Here is a 24,752-nt window from a genome sequence, read left to right on the forward strand (position 1 = left end):
GAGAGAGGGCTCCAGCCTCAGCACTTCCCACCCTGCATGAGGCCAAGAAGGCTCTCTGTCCACTCCCTAACTCTGGAGATTTTGAGGAGACAAGGAGCCAACTCCAGAGGCCAAGAATCTAACATGAGGGTGAAGGAGGGACATAGAGGCTCCCTTTGCGCCTCCCTTCCTCCCCCCTCATCCTGTTCTCTTTCCCTCTCTCTCTGTCTCTGTCTCTGTCTCTGTCTGTCTGTCTGTCTGTCTGTCTCTCTCTCTCTCTCTCTCTCTCTCTCTCTCTCACACACACACACACACACACACACACACACACACACACAGAGCAAATGAGGAGGCTCCCAGAGAGGAGCGGGCATATAATTATTGGTAAAATGCTTGTAATGTTTTTCTCTCTACCCGGTAGCTTTCAGTTGTTTTAGCAGCTTAGCGAAGCACTTGGCTCCAATTGAATTGCAAATCAGCAGCTCCTGCCCCTGGAAGAGAGGAAGGGGGGCGGCAGAGAGGGGGCAGGGAGGGACTCCAGAAGGGAGAAAGGTGTGCAAGGAAGAGGGGCAGAAGGAAAGGAATGAGCCGGGGAAGCTCCGTTGGGGACCCAGGGCACCAGAGATGGGACCACCCGTTCCTCCAGGCCTTTCTTGTCCGCAGCTCCAGTCACTGTGGGCTGAGAGCTAATGCCTCCTGCAAAAAACCAGGACACATTTTCTAACTATAATCCTGAGGTGGAGCGGGAGGGCCACACGGGGCTTTCTCAACTACCCAGAGGAAAAAAACAGATCTTTCTTGGGAATTGCAATTATTGGAAAACAATGTCAAAACAAAAGTCTTGCTTTTTCTCCCTGGCAATCTCCAACATTCACACTTCCAGTCTATGTCTATCTTTTAACCTGTGTACCTTTCTATCTACCTATATTTCTGTCCATCCATCTGTCTGGGGCTTTTTTTATACCTCTGTCCGCCTGTCTCCTCCTCCCTCCTGTTGTTCAGCAGCACTTCCTTTCCCTCCTGGTTCAGAATTCCCCGCAGAGGAGCAGAGCTGATCAAAAGGCTGCCTGCAGCAGGTGCTGTTTCAGCACCACGGCCAGCTCCACTGAGCTGGGACCTTCTCTCAGACCACAGGCAAGTCAGCCCCAGATTCTCACACACCAATGTGGGTATTGGGGAGCAACACACTCTCTCCCTGGGATTCAGGAGGAGAAGAGGAGAAAGGAGCTGGGCAGGCACTAACCTTGAAGAGGCGAAGGATGTTGGCCACCATGATGGAGACGGAACTCCCGGAAGCACCAATGACGCCCACCACGCGCTCAGGTTTGGTGATGATGGGCGGGCCACCACTGCCACAGCGGACCTCCGTGCCGTCCTTCTCGATGAGCGCCTGCACAAAGGTCAGCGACTGCTCCAGGGCATGGGTGTCCCTGGAGCAGGTGTCCAGAATGCGGGCGCCCAGCGTGATGTTGGGCAGCAGGTCCGGGTCATTGTTGATGCGGTCCAGAGCAAACAGCATGGCCTCCAGCCGGTGGATGCCCTTCTCCTTCTTGAGTTCTCCACAGGCCTTGCCCTCCGAGCCCCGGCCGTGCACTGGGAACAGGCCTCCCAGAGTGATGTCCCCGTCTATGCGGATGGAATTCATGTGAGGGTGGCCTTTGGGCTTCCCCAGGGAGGAGGGCACCCAGGGCCCGGAAAGGCTGAGGAGCAGGCAAAGGGGCAGCTGGGCCCACCACCAGCCCCAGCCCCTCTTCCCAGGCATCTCGGAAATCCCTAGAGACCCATGAATGGCAGGCCTCGCTCCTAGCCTTGGCGGGCCCCAGGCCCCACGGCCTGGACGAGCATGGGCACAGCGGCCCCCACTGGTCTCTCCAGGGCAGCTTCAGCAGCAGGGTGGCTGAGGGCGGCCAACGGGCAGAACCGTGCTGGTGTACCTCGGCCCCCGGCGACGCTCAGTTGTGGGACAGGCTGCACTCGGACAGCAGGGAGTAGCTGGGGTGCAGCAAAGCTCTGATCTTGGTCCCCACTTCCTGCAGGCCTCTTCTCAGTGGATGACCGTGAAAGGTGGAGAGTGCTCCTAGCTGGGCAGATCTTGGCATCAGGGAGAAAACAGCTCCAGAGCTCTCCTCTTACCAACCTGAGAAAGAGAGAGAGAGAATCAGAGAAGCCAGAGAAGACATTAGCTATTCGCATCTTTCATCAGGAGCCTGGGAGCAGGAGATGCTGGAGGTTGTGGGCAAAGACACCACAGACCTCCTGAACTTGGCTTCCTCTCCACTGCCGCTCGACTTTGGTGCAGATGAGAGAACTTAAGGCAGAAACTGGGTCATGTCTGAAGGTTCCTGGTGCCCACTGCCGCCAGACCAGAGGCCTCAGAGAATATACCCCCAGGGGACCCCCGGAGACCTAGGAAGAAGAGGGGTCTCCTCTCAACAGGAACCCACAGGAAGGAGCAAGCACGCAAAAACCGGCCCCGCTGGACACAACCCATTTCAGAGATGGGAACACTGAGGCCCGAAGCAGGAGAGCACTTGGCCCAAGTTACACAGGGGGCGAACAGCAGAACACTGCCTGAAACCCAATGCCCGGCCCCCAGTTCTGGAACCAGACACACAGGCTCCTTGAGGACTCGGAAATGAGGAAAGAAAGCAGGGCCTCAGAAGAAGTCAGGCTGAGAGCCGCTTAGTCTGAAGGCCAAGAGAAGCTGGGGCTGGTGGAGCTGGGGGGGGTGGACCCTCCATTTCTGCCCCAGGCGCCCTGCTACCCCACCAGAGGGTCAACGCAGCGGAGGCTCTTTTTCTCTTGCTGGGCCCCCCGCCCACCCCAGGGGTCTTTATACCTCTCCATTTCTCTTCACCACTTCCTCCCTCTAAGAGCAGGCTCAGGTTCTGGCCTGAGCTAGTGCACATTATTACGATGACCGTCATTATTATTGTTGTTGTGATTAAATATTTATCTGCGAGGGGAGAGGAGAGAACACCAGCTCTTCCTCATTCTCATTGCTAATCTGGGCTAATTTCCCCAGGGCTTCCTTCCCAGGGCCCAGCCTTCCCTCGGTGCCAGCAACTTCCCTCCCCTCGACTTGGGAGGCCTCGGGGAGAAAGGCTGAAAGCTGAGTCAGGGCGGGGTCCGGGGTGGGGGGCGACCTCAAGGCCCCCTTCCCTGTGCATCCGTCAAATGAAGACCAGCAGCCGCTTGCCTGATCTGTACCTCGGTCTCCCCACCCGTGTGAAAGAGCCTGTGTTTGGGTTGGGAGGCTTCTCTGGAGACGTGGTCCCTCCGTGAAGACCAAGTTGGGGCTCAGAGCCACCATCCCCACCAGAGGCTCCCAGGGCTCTGGAAAGGGCAGGGAAGCATGGGAGACCGCCCCCCAGGATCCAGCCTTGGCTCCTGGGCTTCTCCAGCAAGCGCCTTCTGGACGCTCACCTCACATCTCGCCCCTCATCCAAATGCTGCCCCCTCCATTAACTCCTCAGAGGCCAAGAGGAGGGCTCGTAATTCTCCTCAGCAGCCTTCTGCAGGTGAAGCAGTCTCCCAGAGGGACCAGGTGACTCCCCACTCAAGGCGGGTGAGGGCTCAGATCCAGCACCTGTCACACCGAGAGCGCCTGGGGAGGCCGGCAGGAAGCCAGGACCCAGTGACCTAGGGCTGGGGGTCAGCGCTCTGGGGAGGGCTGAAGATCTGTCAAAATACAGGCGAGGGGCAGCTACACCTGTGCGGACCCCTCAAGAGCACTCACACCTCCATGAGAGTTATCTGAGGCCTCTCCCAGGTAGCTCTGGGGAGTGAGGGGTGCTGTGGGGTGCTGGCTGCCAAGGCCGGTTCTAGGCAATTCCAACAAGAAAGAACAGGAGTCCCGGACCAGCCTGCAGTTCCACTGCTGCCCTGCTGGAGGCCACGCTTGTCCCCCAGGGAGTCCTCAGTTTCAACATCTGTAAAATGGATGGGCTGGAGTAAGATGCAGTCCGGAGGCCATCCTGGCCCTGCGGGGGCATTTCAGTCATCACCATGAAGGGAGGGAGTCACCTACTAGCCTGCATCCAGTCAGGGACGTGGGCAGGACAGTCCACGATGAAACACGGCCTTGTCCGAGTGCCAACAGCGCCCCACGGAGAAATAACAGTGAAGGACGACACAGCACGGAGCGCCAGGCACCGGACCAGCACTCTGCCTGCACTGTCGCAGGCAGCACATCCCTATGAGCCAGGTGGGATGTTCAGCCCCATTGCACAGATGATGAAGCTGAGGTACCAAGCCTCACATGGTGAGACAGCCCAGGAACAGAGCTGGCATAGCACCCCACCCCTGACCGCCCCGCCATGCTGGCCTGCCAGAGGGTCTCTCAGGCCCTGCCCAGCTCTGGCATCCTGGGAGGTCAGGGGTGGTTTTTTTTAATTTCAATAGAGGGATTTGGGTCATAGGGACAGGCAGCGAGCGAGGCTGCAGCAGGGCAGGTTCAGGCTGCAAGACCCAGTGCACAACAGCTCCTGCCGGCTGGGCCTTCTCAGGCTTCCAGACCCTTCATGAGGGATCAGCACTGGCTTCTTCTTGAAACCCAAGCACCTCCGGGCTGAGCAGAGCCCAAACATAAGCAAATACACAGACACACACACACACACACACACACACACACACACAGATACACACACACACAGAGGCAGGAGAAAGGAGGCATATGTGGAAAGGAGGCCTCAGTGAGGAGAAAGGCAAGTACTTGCGGGATGAGAACTGAGGCCCCAGGCCAGTCAGAAGCCCCAGGCCGCCCTCCACCGACTGGGTCCCCGGCCGGCGGCAGCAGGCCCTCTGCAGCCCTCGGTCCCACCAGGCCTGCCTTTTCTGAGCTCCTCCAAAACCCGGGCAAACCACCGCCTCTGTCAGCCTCCCCTCCTTCCTTTGATCCTGCATAACAGGCACCAGGGAAAAGTAAAAATACCTGTGAGTGAAGGGAGCCAGCAGAACAGAAGCTGGGGGAGGGCAGGGAGGGGTGGGGAGCCAGGCTGATCTGCCCTCCCCGCCAGGGCTGGGCACTTCCCTCTGCAGGGGAGAGGGGAGCCCTCAGACCCCCCCACCACCAGGTCCAAAACAGCCAGGACAGCTCAACTCTGGGGCAGCTGGAAGGGTTCCTCCTTAGGTGCCCAGGTGAAACCCCCGGGATGGCGGCAGGTGCACCCGCCCGCCCCCAGGTGAGGCTCCTCTGGGTGCTCAGTCTCGCTCCCCCTCCCCACTCCCCAGAGGCTGGGGCACCTCCTTCTGTGGCACCTGCCAGATTCTGCAGGGAGGGAGGAGGGCCACAGGGTAAAGCAATAGTTCACTGGCCGGTGGGCATTTTCCAGAACATTCTCTTCAGCGAAAAGGGTGGGAGGTGGGGTACTCGGCAGATGGTTGCAGTCTACCCCACTCCAGCCCAGCCACCCCACAACCCGAGGGTCTCTCTGACGTCTGAGGAACTGGCCACCCCCACCTCTTCCAGGCCTCAGCAAGCGGGACTCCAGGCTTTTCTCCTGCCTAACCTCAGTCTTTCGTCTCCAGCCAGGGCCTGGGCCAGAACGAACCACAAACCACAAACCAACAACCAGAAAAGCTGCTGCAATTTACTAAACTCCAATTTAGTTTTCACCGAGCTGCTTTTGCTTCTCCGGAAGCAAAAGAAACAGACTTCTTTCAAACACGAAATAAAGGACAGCGGCACAGGGAAGGGCCCTGCACTTAGCTCCCAGGGGTGGGGAGCATCTTCTTCCCTCCCCGCTGCTCCCTGACGGCGGATGGCGTGCTCAGGCTTCCGGCTCCTCTGCAGGCCGGCAGACCAGCCCCTATTGTTGAGCGGGTAGAGAGCCAGGCCCAGAGAGGGTCCCGCAGGCTCCCCTGGGCCCCCAGCGCCCCCACCCCACCTTCCTGAGCCTCCTGACCTGCGGAGGCCCCTCCCTCTCCGCTTGCCCCATTCCCTCCAGCACCTGCCTGGGCTGGATTCACTTTGACCTCTGCAGTGCCTGGCCCAACCCAGGTGCTTGGAGAACTTGGGGACTGTGAATGGATACATGAGATTGGGATTGAACCCCCTGAGCTGTTTAGATGCCTTGTGGCCCACATCTTATGTTTCCACGGAAGGAGGGGCTGGGGCTCCACTCCTCACAGGGAACCATGAGAGAGAACCTGAGGCCTCCCCCTCCTTCCTCCACCGCCTGCCGCCCCACCTCCACGGCAGTGGCCCAAATCACTGCAGGCCACTTCTGAGGCCCCCCTATCTCCTGTCCCCCTGGGGAGCTGCAATGGCTGGGCAGAGGTGAGGTTTGCTAGACAGTCTCCTCTCAAATGGGCAAGGCCTAGACCCTGGGAGCAGGTCATCAGAAGTCCGTTCCACCCCAGCAGCAGCAGCAACAAACCTCCACCTTTTTGAGTCCCTGGGAGAGGGGATGCTCTGCTAGCTTCCTCAAACCCCAGCAGCGCAACCCTCTCCCCACCTGGACCACATCTGGGGGGACCATGTCATCCTCACCTTGATGTCTCTGCACCCCAGCCTGCACCACGCCTGGCATCCCTCACCCGGGTGTGGGGACGTGCACGGATGATCCCTGGGCCCTTCCCACCCTCCTCTCCCAGGTAATCTATTTCTAGATGAATAGAAAGGGCAGCCCTGCTTGCAGGCACTCGCCCAGCCTGAGCCATGTTCTAAGAGCAAGAAGGAGGCCACAGTGGGGGCGGGGGCCCTTTTCCTCCACGGTTAATGCCGTAAAGCCTCTCTCGGAACGTGGTTATCTGGCACTGATGAGCCTGGGAGCACGTCTGGGGCCACATGAACAGCATCACCTTCATCTCTGCATCCCCAGGGCCTGGCTCAAGGCTCAGAACACAGGCAATTCTCCATCAACAACCAAAGGCAGGTCCCTGCCCCGAGCCAGCGTAGCACCACCCTCACCAGTGGGGACCCAGGGCAGGGGGTGGGGGTCGGCAGCAGCATTCCAGGTCCACAGAGTGGAACTCAGACCTTGCACTGAATTCTTGCAACTCGCTTATATGATCAGGCATGAAACATAATCCCTGACCCTTCAGTCATGCAACGTGCCATCCGAGTGTGCACCGAGTGTGTACTGAGCTCCCTCTGTGTGCCAGACTCTGCTCTTGGCAGTAGGGAAATGCTGGGAGTGAAAACAGATACAGACACCTGCCCTGTGAAGCCCACATCCAGTGGTGGTGCAGGGGAGACAACAGATACATCTACACACAGACGGGGATCAAGGGCTTATGAAGAGACACGAGGCAGGCGAGAAGAAAGGAAATGGCGGGGCGGGGGCTTTGTGAAGGAAACGACAGTCAGGGAAGGCTTCTCAGAGGAGGTGGCATTCGAGCAGAGACTAAAAACAGGAAGGGCATGAATCATGTATCTGAGAGAAAAGCATCCCAGGTAGAGTACAGCAAGTGGAAAGGCCCTGCGGTGAGCATACAATTAGCAATCATTGTTCAAGGAACAGCAAGGAGGCAGTAGGAATGCGGAGAAGCAGGAAAGGAGGTCCGGGGGGCTCCAAGCACCAAACCAAGCAAGGCCTGGTGGGCCATGGTATGGATGCAGAAAGCAGGGCCCACTTTGAGCACAGCAGGCAGGGACTCCGGACAAGAGAAACCAGAGGCTCCACACCAGCCACCTGCTCAGGCCTCAGCAGTTCGCATCAGTTGGAAGGCTAAGCAAGCATATCTCATTGGCACTGGGGCCCACCAGTTCAGCCCAGAAAATGCCCAGCCTTTAAAAAAAAATATTTTTGGCCATGCTGCACAGAATGTGGGATCTTAGTTTCCTGACCAGGAATCAAACCTGCACCTCCTGCTTTAAAAATGCAGAGCCTTAACCTCTGGACCACCAGGGAAAGCCCCAGAAAATGGCCAGCTTTGACCTTCCCCCTCTCCCAGGGCAGAGGGGCTAGCCACCAGCTCCTGCTTGCTCGGTGTCTCCTACTGCAGCAGTCCCCACTTCCAAGCAAACCCTCAGACCTCTCCTTCCCACCTCAACCCACCCCACCTCCTCTTGCCAGGACCACCCAGCTTTCTAGCCCAGTGCCCAAAGGGGCAAGTGTCTTTGTTTGCAGCTGTTGCTATCGAGGGCTTCCCGCTAATGCTGTTTCTTCTCTCTCCTCCTCCTTCCGGTCCCCACTCCCGAACCCCGGGGCACTGCGCTGGGAAGCTGGCGCCCACAAGCTGGCGAGTCCATGTCCAACTCCTCCTGCCGCGCATAGCCACAAGCAGAACCACGGTTGTGGGGGAGACTCCCACCCTAAGCCACCCTGAGGTCGAGCATGAAGAAGAGGACGTGACATCTGAGCAGTGATCACCCACCGGAAACTTCAAAATCCAGGTCAAGTCCCCAGCCTTTACTTCTATATCCAAATCTAAAAATAACCCTGTAGTGATGTGGTGTGTTTACTAGAAGTCATGGCCCAGCCAGGACGCGGGTCCACGGGCTAGTTTCTGTCCCCCAGAGGGACAGGGTGGCGGCTGGGTGGGTTGAGGGTAGGGGGCGGGGCAGGACCCAAACCTCCTGATCCCCGCGGGGGTGGCCCAGCCTCAGACGAGCAGCCAGCTGAGTTCTCTGGGGGTGTTGTCAGAGCCCCCAGGTGGCTGGGGCTTTCTCCAGGAGAAGAGGGAGGCTCAGGAGACACTGCAGCCTGCCCATCAGCCAGGTTCGGCCCAGAAGGGCCCAACTGGCATCATAGGCTGGCATTTCCCAATTACCACAGATAATGTCTGCCTTAATTGAATGGGGTCCAGATAATGTCATTATGCACCACATTCCCCAATTTATTTAATATGCTTGTGTACACATATATTTATGCCTCGCTGCTGCCAGAGATTGCTCAATGGTGAGGCCGATAATAAAACATTTCGACGGGAGTCATCAGCTTTAATTTAAGGGGTTATTTTCACTATCCTTGTGGAGCTCGGTTTTTCCCGAGGAGCCAACAGAAACTCGGACAGGCCTGCGGGCTGGAGGCTGGCGGGGGGCGGGCTGCATCTTCCCTGAGCAAGTCCCTAAGTTCCTAAGCCTCCCTTTCAGGAGCCAGGCTCGGGCAGGAAAAGAGAAGGGTGAGCACGAGGCAGAAGCCCGGAGCCTGACTCCAGGCCTGGTGGGGAGAAGGCAGTGCATTGGGAAGGCAGAGCTGCAGCCTGGGGTTGGGCAGAGGACGGAGGGAAGCCAGAAGCTGCACAGCAAGGAAAGAACCAGAGCGCCCAGGAGCCAAGGCAGTCTACACGCCGGCAAGGGCCAAAGGCAGTGAGATCCCGAAATTAATTTTTGATAGTCCCCTGCTAACTAGGGCAGAGTGGACCGAGACACAAGCCCTCCCTGCTCTTTCCAGGAGCCAGCACCAGGCTGGGGGTTGGGGCGGGGGCAGTGGCAGGAGGCACCGGAAGCTGGTGCCCTCTGCTCGGGCCGCTGCCCACCAGGGGAAGCCCCCCCAGCCTCCTCCCTCAGGTCAGCCTGGGCTGTTGGCAGTTCCGCCAGCCCCAGCAAGCCGGGCCAGTGCCCAGATGCCAGCACCCCCACGCCTCCTCCGGGTGGCACAGGGAGCCGCACTCTGCAGGAGTGAGATAACCTTCCAGCCGGCGGCCGGCGGGCCCAGCTGCCCAGGCTCTCAGCGGGGCCTGCCCACTGGAAAATGGGGTACTAGGCTGAGCAGAGGAGGACAGCCGGGGTGGGCAGATGTCTTGGGGCAGGTGGTAATTAGGGGCTGCTGGCTCCATGCTGATCTGGGGGAGAGGATATGTCTAGGGGCTGTAATTATAAAGCTCAGAAGCCTTTATAAAGGCTGGTCGTGGTCCCACCATCTCGTGCCAGCTGTCCCCCTGCAGCAGGGCGGGTTTGGGTGTGTCCGAGCATGCCGGAAGCTGGGCAGAGGACCCCTCAGGAAGCAGGTGGGGGCTGCCCCCTGACCCTCCCGGCCAGAACACTGCTCTCTCACAGGCTTGCTTGCCAAGGCTCCCTCACCGACCTCAGCCGCCTGCCTGCCACTGTGCCAGGCGCTCCCTCCTGGAGGCACCCAGCCTCAGAGAGGAGGAAGCCACACAGAGGAAGGCGAGGGGTGGAGGCAGGTGGAAGGAGAGGCCAAGAGGCTAGCACAACCCCCGGCATGCGCCCTCCTCCCCTCGGCCAGCTCAGGCCCTGTTCTATGGGATGTACTGCATGCCCCCCGCCAAATATCCCATTCACCGCTCTCCTAGAAATCCACCAGTGGCGCACTCCACTGGGTTAAGCACTGCCTTCCTCCTCCCCGACTCTCGAAACCAAATGCCCCCGGGGGTGGGGGGAGCCCTATAAGTGACTCAGACCTCAGAAGAGAACTTTTTGATGTTTTTGTCCCTGACAGGGGTGAAGATGTCGACAGCTAGGGGGAGATTAAGGGCTAGAATGGCAGAAGTTGGGGGGAGATGAAGACCGCTGTCACCAAATTCACAGGTGGGTGGGCAGAGGCTCAGAGGCACCATCACCAAAGGTTCCACCCTCCCCAAGGACAGGACTGTATGTGCTGGGAAGACCCTCCGGGAAGTGGTCCTCCGGGGGCCCCAGGGAGGGGCAAGGACTCTGATCCCTACCCCCCACTGTAGCCTCCTTGCCACTAGCCCCAGGGCCTGCCCAGGAGAGGAAATCAGCCCCCTGCCCTGACCGGTGGGTGACCACACCCAGGGGCCTCCAGACTGTTCTGTGGGACTTCTCTGCAACATCAGGAGAGGCCCTAGAAAAGCTCCTGCAAATCCTCACCTTCTCATGGAAGTTCTCCCACCACCTCAGGCTCTGAGCCTTCAAAGAGCAGAGGCGCCCATCCAGTGCACGAGGCCCAGGACCCCGAGTGGAGCCAGGGAGCAAGTGGGGACCAGGGAGTCTCCTGGGGAAGGGGAGGTGGGGACTAGAACATTCTTCACTTCCACCATGAGCTGGCCCAGCGAAGGGAGGCTGTGGGGACGGGGTGCCCCGTATGGAGACTCTTACAGAGCTGCCCCACCACCACTCCCCCACCGGCAGCCCGCAGCCTCCACCCTCACCCCAGAACGGAGTGGGGAGGAATATGAGGATCACACACACACGATCCTCCCTCCACCAACATCAGGCTTTCTGCCAGACCGACAGAGGAGCAGACAGACTCACCAAGGCTCCAAGAGACACGTGGCTCGGGGCACCCCATTAGGCGAGCCCGGCGCAGTCCCGCAGAGCAGCTCTCTCCCGCACCAGGGCGAGGAGGGTGAGCAGAGCGGGGGTTGTGGGGGACCCGGGAGGAGGGAAGAAACAAAGACCCTCCTCCAACAAGGGCCGAAAGTCTGAAGGTGGGGGCGTCGCTCGCGGCCCGGGGGAGGGGCGCTCCCAGGTTCGGCCTCAGGACTCCCTGCGCAGCCACTGCCGCCCCATTTCAGCACAAACAGCCTCAGACCGCCCCGGTGCGGGGGCGCCTCGCGCAGTCGGGCCTCCACCTCCAGCCCCGCCCCCGCGCGGGGAGGGGACGCCTCCAGCTCCAGGGCGACCGGGAAGCCCGACCCCGGAGGGGACCCCCCAACACACACACACACTCGGCCCGACCCCGGAGGGGAACCCCCAACACACACACACTCGGCGCGACCCTGGAGGGGAACCCCCAACACACATATACACACTCGGCCCGACCCCGGAGGGGACCCCCCAACCCCCCCCCACACACACACACACACACACAACTCAGCCGGCTGCCCGCCGGGCGTTCGCGCAGAAGCAAAGGTTCATCAGGGTCCGAGAGAGGGTCGGTCCCGAGTGTCTGAGAAGCACCTGACCCCGAAGTCCCAGGGCCCTGGGGAGACCCCAGACCCTGGGGTGCCGTCCCATCCCGCCTCCGCCGAGCGCCAGCGGGCGCCGGGGGCCGGCCGGAGACCAAGGCGACGCTGGGGCGCCACGGGAGCGGGACGCGGGGCCGGCCCGCGGGAAGGAGCTCGCACGGCTGGCGCTGCCCTCCCGCCCGGAGACCGCGGGGACCGGGGCACAGAACGGCCCGCGCCCCCGCCGGCCCTGCCTCTCCGCAGAGGGGGCGCGCTGACGCCACCGTCCCCACCTGAGCGCGGGCTCGACCCCCCAGCCGGGGAAACCCGACACAACCCCAGGCACAGGGACACTTTCCCCCGGACCCGCAGAAGAGCCGCTGCCCCACTCCCGGCCCCAGCCCCGAGTGGAGACCCTCTACCCCGGGTCCCGTGTCCTCCAGCCCCGAGAGCTCCGGCCCACCGGCCCGCCTCTGGGCAGCGCCGAGCGCGGGAGCCAGCCAGAGGCCACCTCTCGGAGCCCCGGAGTCCCCGCCGCAGCTCGCGCCCCCGAGGCCGGAGGGCGCCGTCCCCTCCGCCCGTACCCGCGGGCCACAACTCACCGCGCGCCGGCGAGCGCTCGGGGGCGCAGGGAGGCGGCGGCCGGAGGCTGGCGGCTCGCGGTGGCCGGAGCCTGGGCCGTGGCGGGCGGCTCTGACGCTGCGGACCGAGCCCGGCGAGGAGCCGCCCGGAGTCCAGGACGCAGCGGGGAGGAGCTGGCGGCCGCCCGGCCCGGGCTGCCTCCGAGCGCGCGGCGGGCGGCGGGCGGCTGCTGCTCCGGCGAGAGCGAGCCGGCGAGCTAGGGAGCGGCGGGCGGCTCGGCTCCGTCAGCCGCGGAGCCCGGCGTCCGAGCGCGAGGGAGAGGGGGAGCGGCTCCGGGAGCGGAGTCCGGCCGCGGGCTCCGCGCTGGGAAGGCAGTGGAGCGGGAGCCGAGCCGCGAGCGCCGCCGGCAGAGATGCGGGCGCCCGGCGGCGCCGCGGCAGCCGCACGGCAGCAGGAGAAAAAGGAGAGCGAGCGAGAGAGCGCGCCGGAGAGCGAGCGAGCGAGAGAGGGAGCGGGAGACCGGAGAGCAGCGAAGACGCGAGAGGGGCGGGCTCCGGGAGCACGAGGGCCGAGGGAGCCGCGGCGGCTCAGCCCCGCGCCTACGGCCGCGGCCGCGCTCGGGAAGGCGCGGGCCCGGCCCGCCAAGTTTGCGCGGCGGTGGGGGCCCAGCGCGCGGCTTCCGCCGGCCTTTTAAAGAGGGAGCTGCCTGGGGCCCACCCCCGACCCCGCACTTCTCCGCCGCAAGGCTGGGGCTCACCCCGCGCCCCGCCGCCCCTCCACACCCGCCCTGCCTTCTGCTCCCTCTCCCACCGCGCCCCACCGGCGCCCTCTCCTGGAAGCCCCCTTCTCCCGCTTCCCCCCGGGGGCGGATGTCTGTACCTCGACCCGGAGGAGCTGGCAGGGACCCCTCCTGACCCTAAAGGTCGAGGATCAAGGAACAGAGCCTCCTGACGCACTCCCAGAGAAGTACCACAAACACAGTGATGCCACGGGATCACCCTGCTCCCCACTCCCACCCTCCCGGAGCATCACTGAGACCCCCCACCTTGGGCCAGCTTCTCACGCATCTGCACCACACACGTGGCGTGTGCCCCCAAGTGCCATGTTCATTCGCCCACCCCACTGCTCCTGGTTTGAGCAAATGACACAGGACGGGACGGGGCGGGGATTCCATTTGACCCTGGTCACACAGCCTTCAGGGCGCCTTCCTACTGAGGCCGCCCGGCCCCAGATCTCCACCAGCCTAGGAGAACCCCACTCGGTGGCCCACAGCCCACTGGTCTCTGTCCAGCATTGGTCTGCAAAGTGTAACAGGTGGCCCGGCCAGCAAGCAGGAGGGAGCCTGGGGAAGAAACCCTCAGGCAGGGAGAAGCTGGAGCCCTAGTTCTCCTCCCCCCAGGGTGGAGGTGGGGGGATGCTGTGAAAAATCCCCCAAGAAAATCCCCCGAGAAGGCTGGCCTTAGAGACAGGCAGGGGAGGAAGAGCGGGAGGGAGCCTTACAGCCTCTTAGGATTGCAAGAGCATCTCGTCCCAGACTGCAGAAGCGTCTTCAATTAGAGCTGTGACGTGTGTGACTGTCCTTGTCCCAGGGAGGGTGCTAAGCACAGTGCCAGGGAGCTGGGGGTGGGGGGGAGTGCAGAGTGGGGAGCGGCTGACCAGCCTCCTCCCTCCCCGGTATCAGTCATCCTGGCTGACCTGCAGAGTGCCACTGGGCTCCAGTGTGCCCAGGCCTAGGGGACTCAGTGCCCCCACAGCCCCACCCCTCATTTCCACAGATGATTTCTTCTAGATCAGGGGAATGTCTGGGAGGGCCTGGGAATAGCAAGGCCTGACCCTGCCCTATGGGTCTGCCCTCTCTCCCTCCCTGTTCCCCATCCAATACCCGTGTGTCTTCCCAAAGACCCACTCAGGCACCCCCTCCTCCAGAATTGCAGACACCACCCGGCCAGAACCACATCTTGTTCACCACGGTTCATCCAGGGCCTGGCACTGTGCCTGGCCTGTGGCAAAGCTCAGTGAATGTCTGGTGAATGAATACATGTTGGCAAAGCATGAGCTGTCTTTGTAAAGCTCGCGTGTGATAGCCCCAAATACATGTCTCATTTACCCCTTCAGACTGAAGTCTCTGATGGAAGGGCCGAGATCATGGACTCATTCATGCCTTTTTTTTTTTTTAATGCAATCAGCACTGACTGAGCTCCTGCCCCATTCCCAGTCCCAGAAATACACAGAAAGCAGCGCCGCAACCTGCCCTTGAAGCCTGCACCCAGGGCCACGTGCACCTCGGCCCGACGCATTTCAGAGAGGCGTGAATGAGCTAAGGCCACCACAGCTTGTGCTGTCCAGCAGCTCCGCCCAGCCAAGTGTACACTGCTCTGGGCTTGGAGGAAAACTCAAGTCACCCCAGGAGAGGCCATAGCCGTGGGAACAGCCTGCATGGGTTCCAGCCGAGCCCCAGGCGTAGCTGCATCCCCTGCCCAGGGCCCCTCAGTGACCTACCTGCACAACGAGGACCGCAACGCTGGCCTCACAGCAGAACGGCAGGCATGCTCTGCACCCAGAGAGGGGTGCTGGGAGGTTCAGGCTCAACCCGCTTGGGGCTTGACACGTGACACATCCTGTCTTGAGCCTGAGTCTGCTGAAAAGGGGAGAGTCTTTTTTCTGATTCTTTCCAAGGTCCACAAAGGCCAGTGCCCAGGCCCTACTGGCAAGGCCGTCATGAAGAAGGAGTAAAGCAATAGATGCAGGGCACCCGGTCCTATATTTAGGTGCCCAGAAATGGAAGCCACTGCCATTGTTAACATAGAATATAGTCCTCAATATCCTTTTGTTGAATGAATGAATGAATGAAACTGAACATAAATGGGCCATGGTTTATTGAGAACCAAAGGAACTCAGCGGCTCTCCCTCCCCACCCCCCCCCCCCCACCCCACCCCCACCCCCGGCCCTCAGCGTTGCCTGCACTCTGGTCATAATTATCCCACCCCCAACCCCCCACCAGCTGTGTCGCAGAAGTCTGGGCAGGCTATATTTTTCAGGGGTTAAAAAAAGAAACACTGTTGGCTGGCAGATGGCTGAGTTTGTGGACTGGACCGGTTTGAAGTTTCCCAGCCTGAGGCCTAGTGCTTCTGGGCAGCCGTCCTGGCCCGCCCCAGGCTTCCAGGTCTCCAGCCTCACTGTGTGTGGTCAGCCACCCATCCCTCACCTGGGACCCCCCAGCCTGGTCCAGGGGGAAACCTCCTACATGCTGATTCATGGCTGACTTGACTTATCATAACAACAGACACACAGACACACACAGACACACACACAGACACACAGACACACCCCTGCCACAGACAAAGTAACACATTCAGATACACCTTCCCAGACACACACACACACACAGACCCTCAGACACACATGCAGAGACCCTCACGCATACCTCTAGGAATGTCATTTGGGGTCTCCTTTCCTGGAGAAAAGGGGACAGCAGAGCCTGGAGAAGGGTGAGTACAAGTGACCTGAAGGAACTGCGTAGCAAGGCCCCGGCCTGGGCCAGCTACAAGGGCCTGAATTCCAAACTGCTCTTCAGCGAGTCGTCCCACTCCTCAGAGCTGTGCTCTGACTGGGAGGGAGGCACAGGGCTAAAAGCAGGAGGCCAGGTTCTCAGTGCTAAGGCTGTGTGACCTGGGGGAGCTGCCCAACCTCTCTGAGCATTGGTTTCCCCATCAGTGACATGACATGCTGGGCTACATCTACAGTCAAGATGCTGGGTTTTGGTGTTGGGTCTTCTGAAAGCTTTAAAGGAGGCTGACCTGACTGACACTGGTGGGGTCCTCAGTGGGGGAGGGGGGCATTCTAATCCACCAGTCCTGCATACACAGGCCTCCCTAGGGGCAGGTAGTCCTAGAGGAAACAATCACACAAAGTTCTGCATGGTGGGACCTGGAAGTTCTTCTCGAGGTCTGACCTCACTCCCTCCTGCTGCAGCAGACTCATTCTTCCTGCTATCACTCTGGTCTCCCTGGCAAGGGAAAACACCTTGACATCCTTTTCCCACCCACTGGGTTCGCAACTCAAACTCACCAACCTGCCCTAGGGCCTCTCCATTTCAGAAGAATCTTGGGACTTCCCCAGTGATCGGTGGTTAAGACTCTGCCTGTCAATGCAGGGAGTGCACATTTGATCCCTGATCAGGCAACTAAGATCCCACATGCTGTATAGAATGTCCCCCCCAAAAAAAATGTTTTTAAGATGACAGTTGTCTTGGAAAATCCTGAAGTTTAGAATTTGTTGAAATAGATCAAAGTGAGCTTGAGGGTGCAGGGCCCTGTGGAGAGGCTGGCAGGCCTGGAACACCTGAGAAATGATCGCCATGAGGAGTGGGCTAAGCTACACCTCACCCACCGGGTCTCAGTTCAGTTCAGTTCAGTCACTCAGTCGTGTCCGACTCTTCACAACCCCATGAATCGCAGCACGCCAGGCCTCCCTGTCCATCACCAACTCCCAGAGTCTACACAAACCCATGTCCATCGAGTCAGTGATGCCATCCAGCCATCTCATCCTCTGTCGTCCCCTTCTCCTCCTGCCCCCAATCCCTCCCAGCATCAGAGTCTTTTCCAATGAGTCAACTCTTCGCATGAGGTGGCCAAAGTACTGGAGTTTCAGTCTCAGCATCAGTCCTTCCAATGAACACCCAGGACTGATCTCCTTTAGGATGGACTGGTTGGATCTCCTTGCAGTCCCAAGAGTCTTCTCCAACACCACAGTTCAAAAGCATCAATTCTTCAGCGCTCAGCTTTCTTCACAGTCCAAATCTCATATCCATACATGACCACTGGAAAAACCATAGCCTCGACTAGATGGACCTTTGTTGGCAAAGTAATGTCTCTGCTTTTTAATATGCTATCTAGGTTGGTCATAACTTTCCTTCCAAGGAGTAAGCGTCTTTTAATTTCATGGCTGCAGTCACCATCTGCAGTGATTTTGGAGCCCCCAAAAATAAAGTCTGCCACTGTTTCCACTGTTTCCCATTTATTTCCCATGAAGTGATGGGATGAGATGCCTTGATCTTAGTTTTCTGAATGTTGAGCTTTAAGCCAACTTTTTCACTCTCCTCTTTCGCTTTCATCAAGAGGCTTTTTAGTTCCTCTTCACTTTCTGCCATAAGGGTGGTGTCATCTGCATATTGAGGTTATTGATATTTCTCCCGGCAACCTTGATTCCAGCTTGTGCTTCTTCCAGCCCAGCATTTCTCATGATGTACTCTGCATATAAGTTAAATAAGCAGAGTGACAATATACAGCCTTGACGTACTCCCTTTTCCTATTTGGAACCAGTCTGTTGTTCCGTGTCCAGTTCTAACTGTTGCTTCCTGACCTGCACACAGGTTTCTCAAGAGGCAGGTCAGGTGGTCTGGTATTCCCATCTCGCTCAGAAGTTTCCACAGTTTATTGTGATCCACACAGTCAAAGGCTTTGGCATAGTCAATAAAACAGACATTTTTTTTTTTTTTTTGGAACTCTCTTGCTTTTCCTATGATCCAGCGGATATTGGCAATTTGCTCTCTGGTTCCTCTGCCTTTTCTACAACCAGCTTGAACATCTGGAAGTTCACGGTTCATGTATTGCTGAAGCCTGGCTTGGAGAATTTTGAGCATTACTTTATTAGCATGTGAGATGAGTGCAATTGTGAGGTAGTTTGAGCATTCTTTGGCATTGCCTTTCTTTGGCATTGCCTTTCTTTGGGATTGGAATGAAAACTGACCTTTTCCAGTCCTGTGGCCACTGCTGAGTTTTCCAAATTTGCTGCTATATTGAGTGCAGCACTTTCACAGCATCATCTTTCAGGATTTGAAATAGCTCAACTGGAATTCCATCACCTCCACTAGCTTTGTTCATAATGATGCTTTCTAAGGCCCATTTGACTTCACATTCCAGGATGTCTGGCTCTAGGTGAGTGATCACACCATCATGATTATCTGGGTTGTGAAGATCTTTTTGTACAGTTCTTCTGTGTATTCTTGCCACCTCTTCTTAATATCTTATGCTTTTGTTAGGTCCATACCATTTCTGTCCTTTATCGAGCCCATCTTTGCATGAAATGTTCCCTTGGTATCTCTAATTTTCTTGAAGAGATCTCTAGTCTTTCCCATTCTGTTGTTTTCCTCTGTTTCTTTGCATTGATCGCCAAGGAAGGCTTTCTTATCTCTCCTTGCTGTTCTTTGGAACTCTGCATTCAGATGCTTATATCTTTCCTTTTCTCCTTTGCACCGGGTCTGAGGGTTTCAATTTTGCCTTCCCCTCAACCAGGCCATGAGATGGAGATGTCTCTGCTGGGGTGCGGGGGGCAGGGGGTTGTTTAAACAGTCCCTGTGCCCTGGCAGGTCATTTGCGGGATGAAGAGCTGACTACCAGCCCCAGGTTCTGCAGAGAATCCCGTCACCCTGCAGGCTCAGCGGGGTTGAGGACAGCTGGGGTCAGAGGTGAGGCCCTGGGTCACATCTTGGGGTAAGTCACCTCTGCTGCGCCTCCCAGGCCAGCCCAGCCCTCCCCCTCTGCCCCACAGAGACGCTAAGTCTCAAGGGCATGGGGCACCTGGAAATTCCCCCAGGCCAGGCTCTTAGACAGGCCAAGGAGTGGCCACCCCTTGGAGGCTGGGATGGCTCCAACCTCAGGAATCTTCCCACATTGCCTGGACCTTTCTCGGGTCTTTGACTTGGACTAATGAGCTGGCTAAAACTAACCCTTTCCACAGTTCCAAAATCCCACAGGCTCTGTAAAGCAGTTTGTCCATAAGTTTTCGGCATACTCATTTAGCTGCAAAACCAGATGTGAAATGGAGTCATTGTCCCTGTCTTGCTCCCTCGGTGGGAGAAGTCTCTTTCACCTCAGGAACCCGGGCCAGCATATTTGTTTTGGGGGTCCTACCCCCAGGCCCTGGGGATGTTGCACACTACATCATATTTGTGCCATGTTATCTCTCTCAATTCCAAAACCACTCGGCCCCCCAACATCCCATTTGGACCAAAGAGTCTCCAAGGTCTGCAGCACAGCTCTGTCTACACCCTCCCACCCACCACCCCCGCCCCTGACATGGGAAGAGGAAAGAGACCAGAGGGAGCAGAGAGCGGGTTCTGAACAGGATTCTACTAACCCCCAGCGCTTGGGACCTGACCTGGCAGGAGCCAAACCAGGTGGGTAAGGATTGAGGGGACAGTCGGCCCCAGATTGCTAGAGAGAGGGGACTTGGAAGAGGAAGAGCAAGGGGCACTCTGCAGCCACCCCAACATCTTCAGTGCCCGGGAAGGGAGGCCTGGGGATCAGAGCCCCCAGAGGAAGCATCTCTTAGACCCTGAAAGAGGATTAGGCTTTGGAAGGGCTGAGCACCCAGGTTGTGGAGGAGTGGGGTACACAGCCTGACTGGGCACCTGACCCTCCATGGGCTGAGCCTGTGCCAAGAATGCAGTGGGTGCCCAGTAAATGTTCACTTGTTAAACGAATGATTGATCCCTGCCCCAGACAGAAGGATCCCTGCCTCCTCCTAGATTTTTTAATATCTATTTTTTTATTTATTTGGCATTGCCAGGTCTTAGATGAGGCATGCAGGATCTTCACTCTTAGCTTGCGAGATCTAGCTTCCTGACCAGGGACCAAACCCCCAGCTTAGGGAGGTGGAGCCTTAGCCACTGGACCACCGGGGAAGCTCCCTCCTCCTTGGTTTTCAGTGTCTCCTCCTCCTCCCTCTGCCTCCTTTTTCTTAAGACTCTGGATTTTCCGGCCTCTTTGCCACGCTGCAATTTAAAACTACTTATCATCCCTCTCCTTCCACACATCCTCCGGGGGGCTGTCAGCTGTGAGCCCAGTGTCATTAGGATGAATGTCACAGCCAGGATGTCAAAATACAATTAACGTTGAAAAGCCCCTCCCGCCCTGCCCTGGGCCTCGTGGCTGGCCTGCTCCTCCTGCCAATGGCAGGGCTCTAGGCATCGGGAGAGCAGCCAGGGGCCAGGGCAGGAGGGGCTGCTACCCCCGCAGGCCTGGCAGGAGGCAGGGGGGTGGGGTGGGAGGGGGAGGGAAGGGGGAGGTAGGGGCAGGCAACCTGGAAGGGGGACGCCTCTCCTCCTGGCTGCACCCACCACCACCCCCCACCTCCCCAACCCCCACCCCCCCACCACCTCCCCCACCCCACCCCCCACCACCCTGCCTTCTCCACATCCTCCCAATCCCTTCCCTCTCGCCCATCCACCGCTCACCCGCTCACTGCACCTCCTTGACCATCATGCACACACAGAGCAGCCCCGCCTCAAACACTCTCCCCAGCACCTGTGCTAGAGGGCACGTGTCCCATGACGCTGTCCTCCTTTGAGCCTCTGCTCCCTCCTCCAGCAAATATGGACCATGATTCTGCAGCCACTCGGGGCTCTTCTGGGACAAAAGAAAAGGATGGGGCTGAGAAGAGCTTTTCAGGTCTAAGGGAGCCCTATGATCGAAGCTTTAGCTTGTCCTCCAAACAGGCCCCAGGTCCTTGGGTTGGGGCAAAGGCCAGAAAGCCCAGCTGGCTGACTGATAGCAGAGCTGGGCATCCCTGGCAGGCCCCTCCATCAACTCCACACACACACACCCCAGCCTCTGCCCTCTTAGGGACGGCCTGGACAGTGGGGAAGGAAGCCCCAGCATTTTCTCCCTAAGGTGGAGACAGATAGAGGGCAGGACAGAAAGCTGGAAAGGACTCCCAGGCCCTCTTATTAGTGGCGCCTGAAAGAGTGTGGATCCCCAAGCCCCTGCTGTCTCCAAGGCTTTCATCCTCACAGCCAGCTGCCCGCAGCACCCCCCACGCAGAAATACCGCATGGCAGAGGGGGGTCATGGTCAGGCCACTGCCCTGCCCATCCCCACACCCTCACTTATCCAGGAAAGCTGAGCCATACACTCGGGGGCTCTGCTCCCTCTAAGGCAGCAGCAATTAGCTGACCACCCCTTGCCTTCCTCCACCTCAGCTTGCCCTCGCCTCCTGTACCCACGAAGACCAACCATCACCTAGACCCCCAAGGGGCACAAAGCGGTGCCAAGAAAGAAAAGCCCTCGCCCACCCACCATCTCCTACCCTCGTGGGCTGCATTTTAATGGCATTTGATTGGATCGGATGTGCTTTTAATTCCCTCCCGGGACATCAGAATGAGGAGGGGAGAATCTTTAATTCATCCAACTGAAATATTAATAGAACTCCAACCCGCTGGAATGGGGTCTGAGGCCCCCCACAACGGGAGACATGGGAGACCAGCAGGAGGCAGGTGGGAGAGAGCCAGGTGGAGAATGGGCCCCACCCGGCCCAGAGGACCTGGGCCACCCACCACGGGCCCCCTCCCCCCACCCTCCCCACCTCAGAGACCTGTACCAGCCCTTGAGGGTACAGATGAGACAGTGAGGCCCAGCTGGGGGAGCCACGGGCCAGGGTTACACAGCACCATCACTTCCGCGCTCAGTCTGACCCCTGGCCCGGGCACCATTCTGCACAGCCCAGCTCGCCCACGGATGCTCGGCCCACGGCTTCTCTGGCCCCAGCGCATGGTGGTCACAGGAGGAGCGGGGCTCCTGAAGCACTGGCTCCACCCCACCACGCATCCCCAACCTGCTGGCAGAGCCTGAATGCCTTCCCAGGGGCAAAGACTTTGCCCACAACTGCAGAGGCCACAGCTGATGGCAGACAGACCCCTCCAAGAGCAGGAGGTGAGTAGGGAGGAGAGCAGAGCAGGTGAAACCTCCGGGGCACAGAGTGGAACCTGGGAGCAGGAGAGGCCCCCTGTGTTCCCAGGAGGCCATGTCGGGGTGTTCAGGACCGCGAGCTGACCAGGGCTGACCTGCCTGTGCGTGCGTGCATGCGTGCCAGGTCCCTTCAGTCGTGTCCAGCTTTTTGGGACCCTATGACCATAGCCCGCCAGGCTCCTCTGTCCATGGGATTCTCCAGGCAAGAACACTGGAGTGGGTTGCCGTGTCCTCCTCCAGGGGATCTCCCTGACCCAGGGATCAAACCTGAGTCTCTTGCGTCTCCTGCATTGGCAGGAGAGTTCTTCCCCACTGACACCACCTGGGAAGCCCAGCCCCAGCCCATATACCCGGTTAATATGCTCTGTGGTTCAAGTTCAGTGTTAGGCTCAAGTCTTCTCCACTTGAGCCTAATACACCTGCATTCATCCCCAACTGAACACTCACCACCAGAGGGGCTACGGTCGACCCCTTGACCTCTGCAGCCTCATTTCCTCACTGATCAGGAGGAGACCCCCCCAACCAGGGTGACCCACTAGGGTGGTCCCAGTGGATGGCCAGGTGAGATCATGTATGCAGCTCCTGGCTCCCTCCAGTCAGAGACCCTGCGTCCTCCAAGGTCCCTCTCAGCTCTGTGGCTGAATTACCTGCTCTTCTCTCCCAGAAACCCCCAGCTAACTGTCACTCCGGTTCCAAAATTCCAGGACACCCAGTTCCCCAGACTGGGGGAGGGGGGGGGGGTCCTTCTACCCAGCTCCTATTTCTTCAGTCTGTGGTGTTGGAGAAGATTCTTGAGAGTCCCTTGGACTGCAAGGAGATCAAACCAGTCAACCCTAAAGGAAATCAACTCTGAATATTCATTGGAAGGAATTACGCTGAAGCTGAAGCTCCAATACTTTGGCCACCTAATGCGAAGAGCCAGCTCGTTGGAAAAGACCCTGATGCTGGGAAAGATTGAAGACAGGAAGAAAGGGGAACGACAGAGGATGAGATGGTTGGATGAACATGAGTTTGAGCAAACTCCCGGAGACGGTGAAAGACAGGGAAGCCTGGCGTGCTGCAGCGCACGGGGTCGCAAAGAGTCGGGCGCGACTGAGCGACTGAACAACAAGCTGGTTCAGAGTCTGGGGATAGACAGCGAGAGGGACACACAGACGGATGACTAGTTACATGGACTGACGGTCCTGACCTCCCCGGGCCCGTCCTCCCAAAGTTCAATCCGCAGGAAGCACGTGGGAAATGGGAGACCAAAAAAAAAAAAAAGAATGCAGAGAATGGAGCTGGTGGCTGGGTTTCTGTCCCGGCAGGCTCCGGCAGAAGCGTGGAGGACCAGCAACCCTGCCCAGACCTCCTCAGGATGAGGAATCCCGACGCCCGCAGCCCGCGAACGGTCCTGAGGGGCCTCCTCCCGATCCAGCGCGCGCGGAGCCTCCGCCGCCACGCGGCTCGCATCGCGGACCAGCAGCGCCGCCGGGTGGCCGAGCGCCCGCACTGCGCGCCGGCCCGGCCCGGGAGGGTCCGCGCGTTTGAGCCGGACCGGGCCCGGGTCTTCGCTGCCCCAGGACTCAGAGCCCTCCCCGCTCCGACGCCTGGAGAAACACTCGGATCGAGAGGACTGTTTTTCACTGGAGCAGATCCTGGGAGGAGGCGGCGGGGGCGGCGGGGGATGGGGTCTATTTCGGGGCTCCCTCCTGGCTGAGCCACCGCCTCCCTGGATACGGATTCCTGCGGCGGCGGGGCTCACCTGCGCTGAAGCCAGAGAGGGGTGGGGGAGGCACTCCCCCCAGGCGCAGCGGGCCAGGAGGCATCGGGTGAGGGCTGTCCTAGATTCCCCGGGCTCAAGGAAGGCAGAGTGAGTGGGGGGACAGCACCGAGGAGGCGCCGGCCGCTGAAGCCGCCCCTCCAGCCTTCCCAGCCAGCTCTGGCCTCTCTCCCCAGGTCAACATTTCTGTGCTCCCACTGTGCGCCTGGCCCCGGTCGCCAACTTCATAGCGCATTAGAGTCACCTGGGGAGCTTTCAAAACTCCCCCCATGTGCGTCCGCACCTCAAACCAGTCAAACTAGAATCTGTGGGACCGCCAGGTGCGGTCACCCCAGGTCGCATCTTGCAGCTGCGTCAGATCCCTCGGGGCCGGCCTGACAGTGCAGGGTCGGCGGGCTGTGTCCCGGGTCGCCCTATCACCCCCATCACAGCCCTGAGACGTCCAGAGACCGCCTGCTCATCACAGAGACTCCTGGAGCTGAACAAGCGCCCAGCCCCCTAGACAAGCCTGTGCAAACCGAGGCTTCCTCAACTCAAAGTCCCAACAGGCATCGGTACTGGGCCGGCATGTTTGCTGAGAGTACAGCCATGTCCTCCCAGGGGCTGGGGACTGAGGACAGAGAGACAAGAAGAGCGGGAAACCCAGGGAAAGAGCTTTTTCCAAATTGGAAAGTGCAGTGGGGGGAAGTGAGGGGAGGGCAGTGCCCACTGGGACCCCACCAAGCCTCAGTGCTGGCAGCCACAGCTAGACTTTTTTTCTTAATTGGAGTATAGTTGATTTACAATGCTGTGTTAATTACTGCTGTACAATGAAGTGATTCAGTTATACACACTCACACACACACACACTCACACATATATACATTCTTTTCATATATATTATTTTCCATTGTGGTTTATCACAGGATACTGAATACAGTTCC

At 59.0% G+C, this 24,752-nt stretch overlaps 1 protein-coding gene across 7 annotated transcripts in view; it reads right to left on the minus strand.

Annotated features, from left to right (window-relative positions):
• Positions 1-13,920, minus strand: part of GRM4 (glutamate metabotropic receptor 4) — a 115,654-nt gene extending 101,734 nt beyond the window's left edge. The window contains exons 1-2 of one of the 7 annotated variants that reach the window (XM_027958402.2): positions 13,822-13,920; positions 1,223-2,116 (exon numbers count right to left, since the gene is read on the minus strand). In XM_027958402.2, the coding sequence (XP_027814203.1) occupies positions 1,223-1,741 (519 nt within the window). In that variant the 5' untranslated portion in view covers positions 1,742-2,116; positions 13,822-13,920. Of the gene's footprint in view, positions 1-1,222; positions 2,117-11,104; positions 11,518-12,341; positions 12,438-13,200; positions 13,307-13,366; positions 13,733-13,821 lie in introns of those variants that run through there. The other 6 variants (XM_042236937.2, XM_042236936.2, XM_027958400.3 and 3 more) reach the window with 6 other exon arrangements.
• Positions 13,921-24,752: the final 10,832 nt, after the last annotated feature.

The sequence above is a fragment of the Ovis aries genome, chromosome 20, assembly GCF_016772045.2.
Source record: "Ovis aries strain OAR_USU_Benz2616 breed Rambouillet chromosome 20, ARS-UI_Ramb_v3.0, whole genome shotgun sequence".
NCBI classification, from domain to species: domain Eukaryota; kingdom Metazoa; phylum Chordata; class Mammalia; order Artiodactyla; family Bovidae; genus Ovis; species Ovis aries.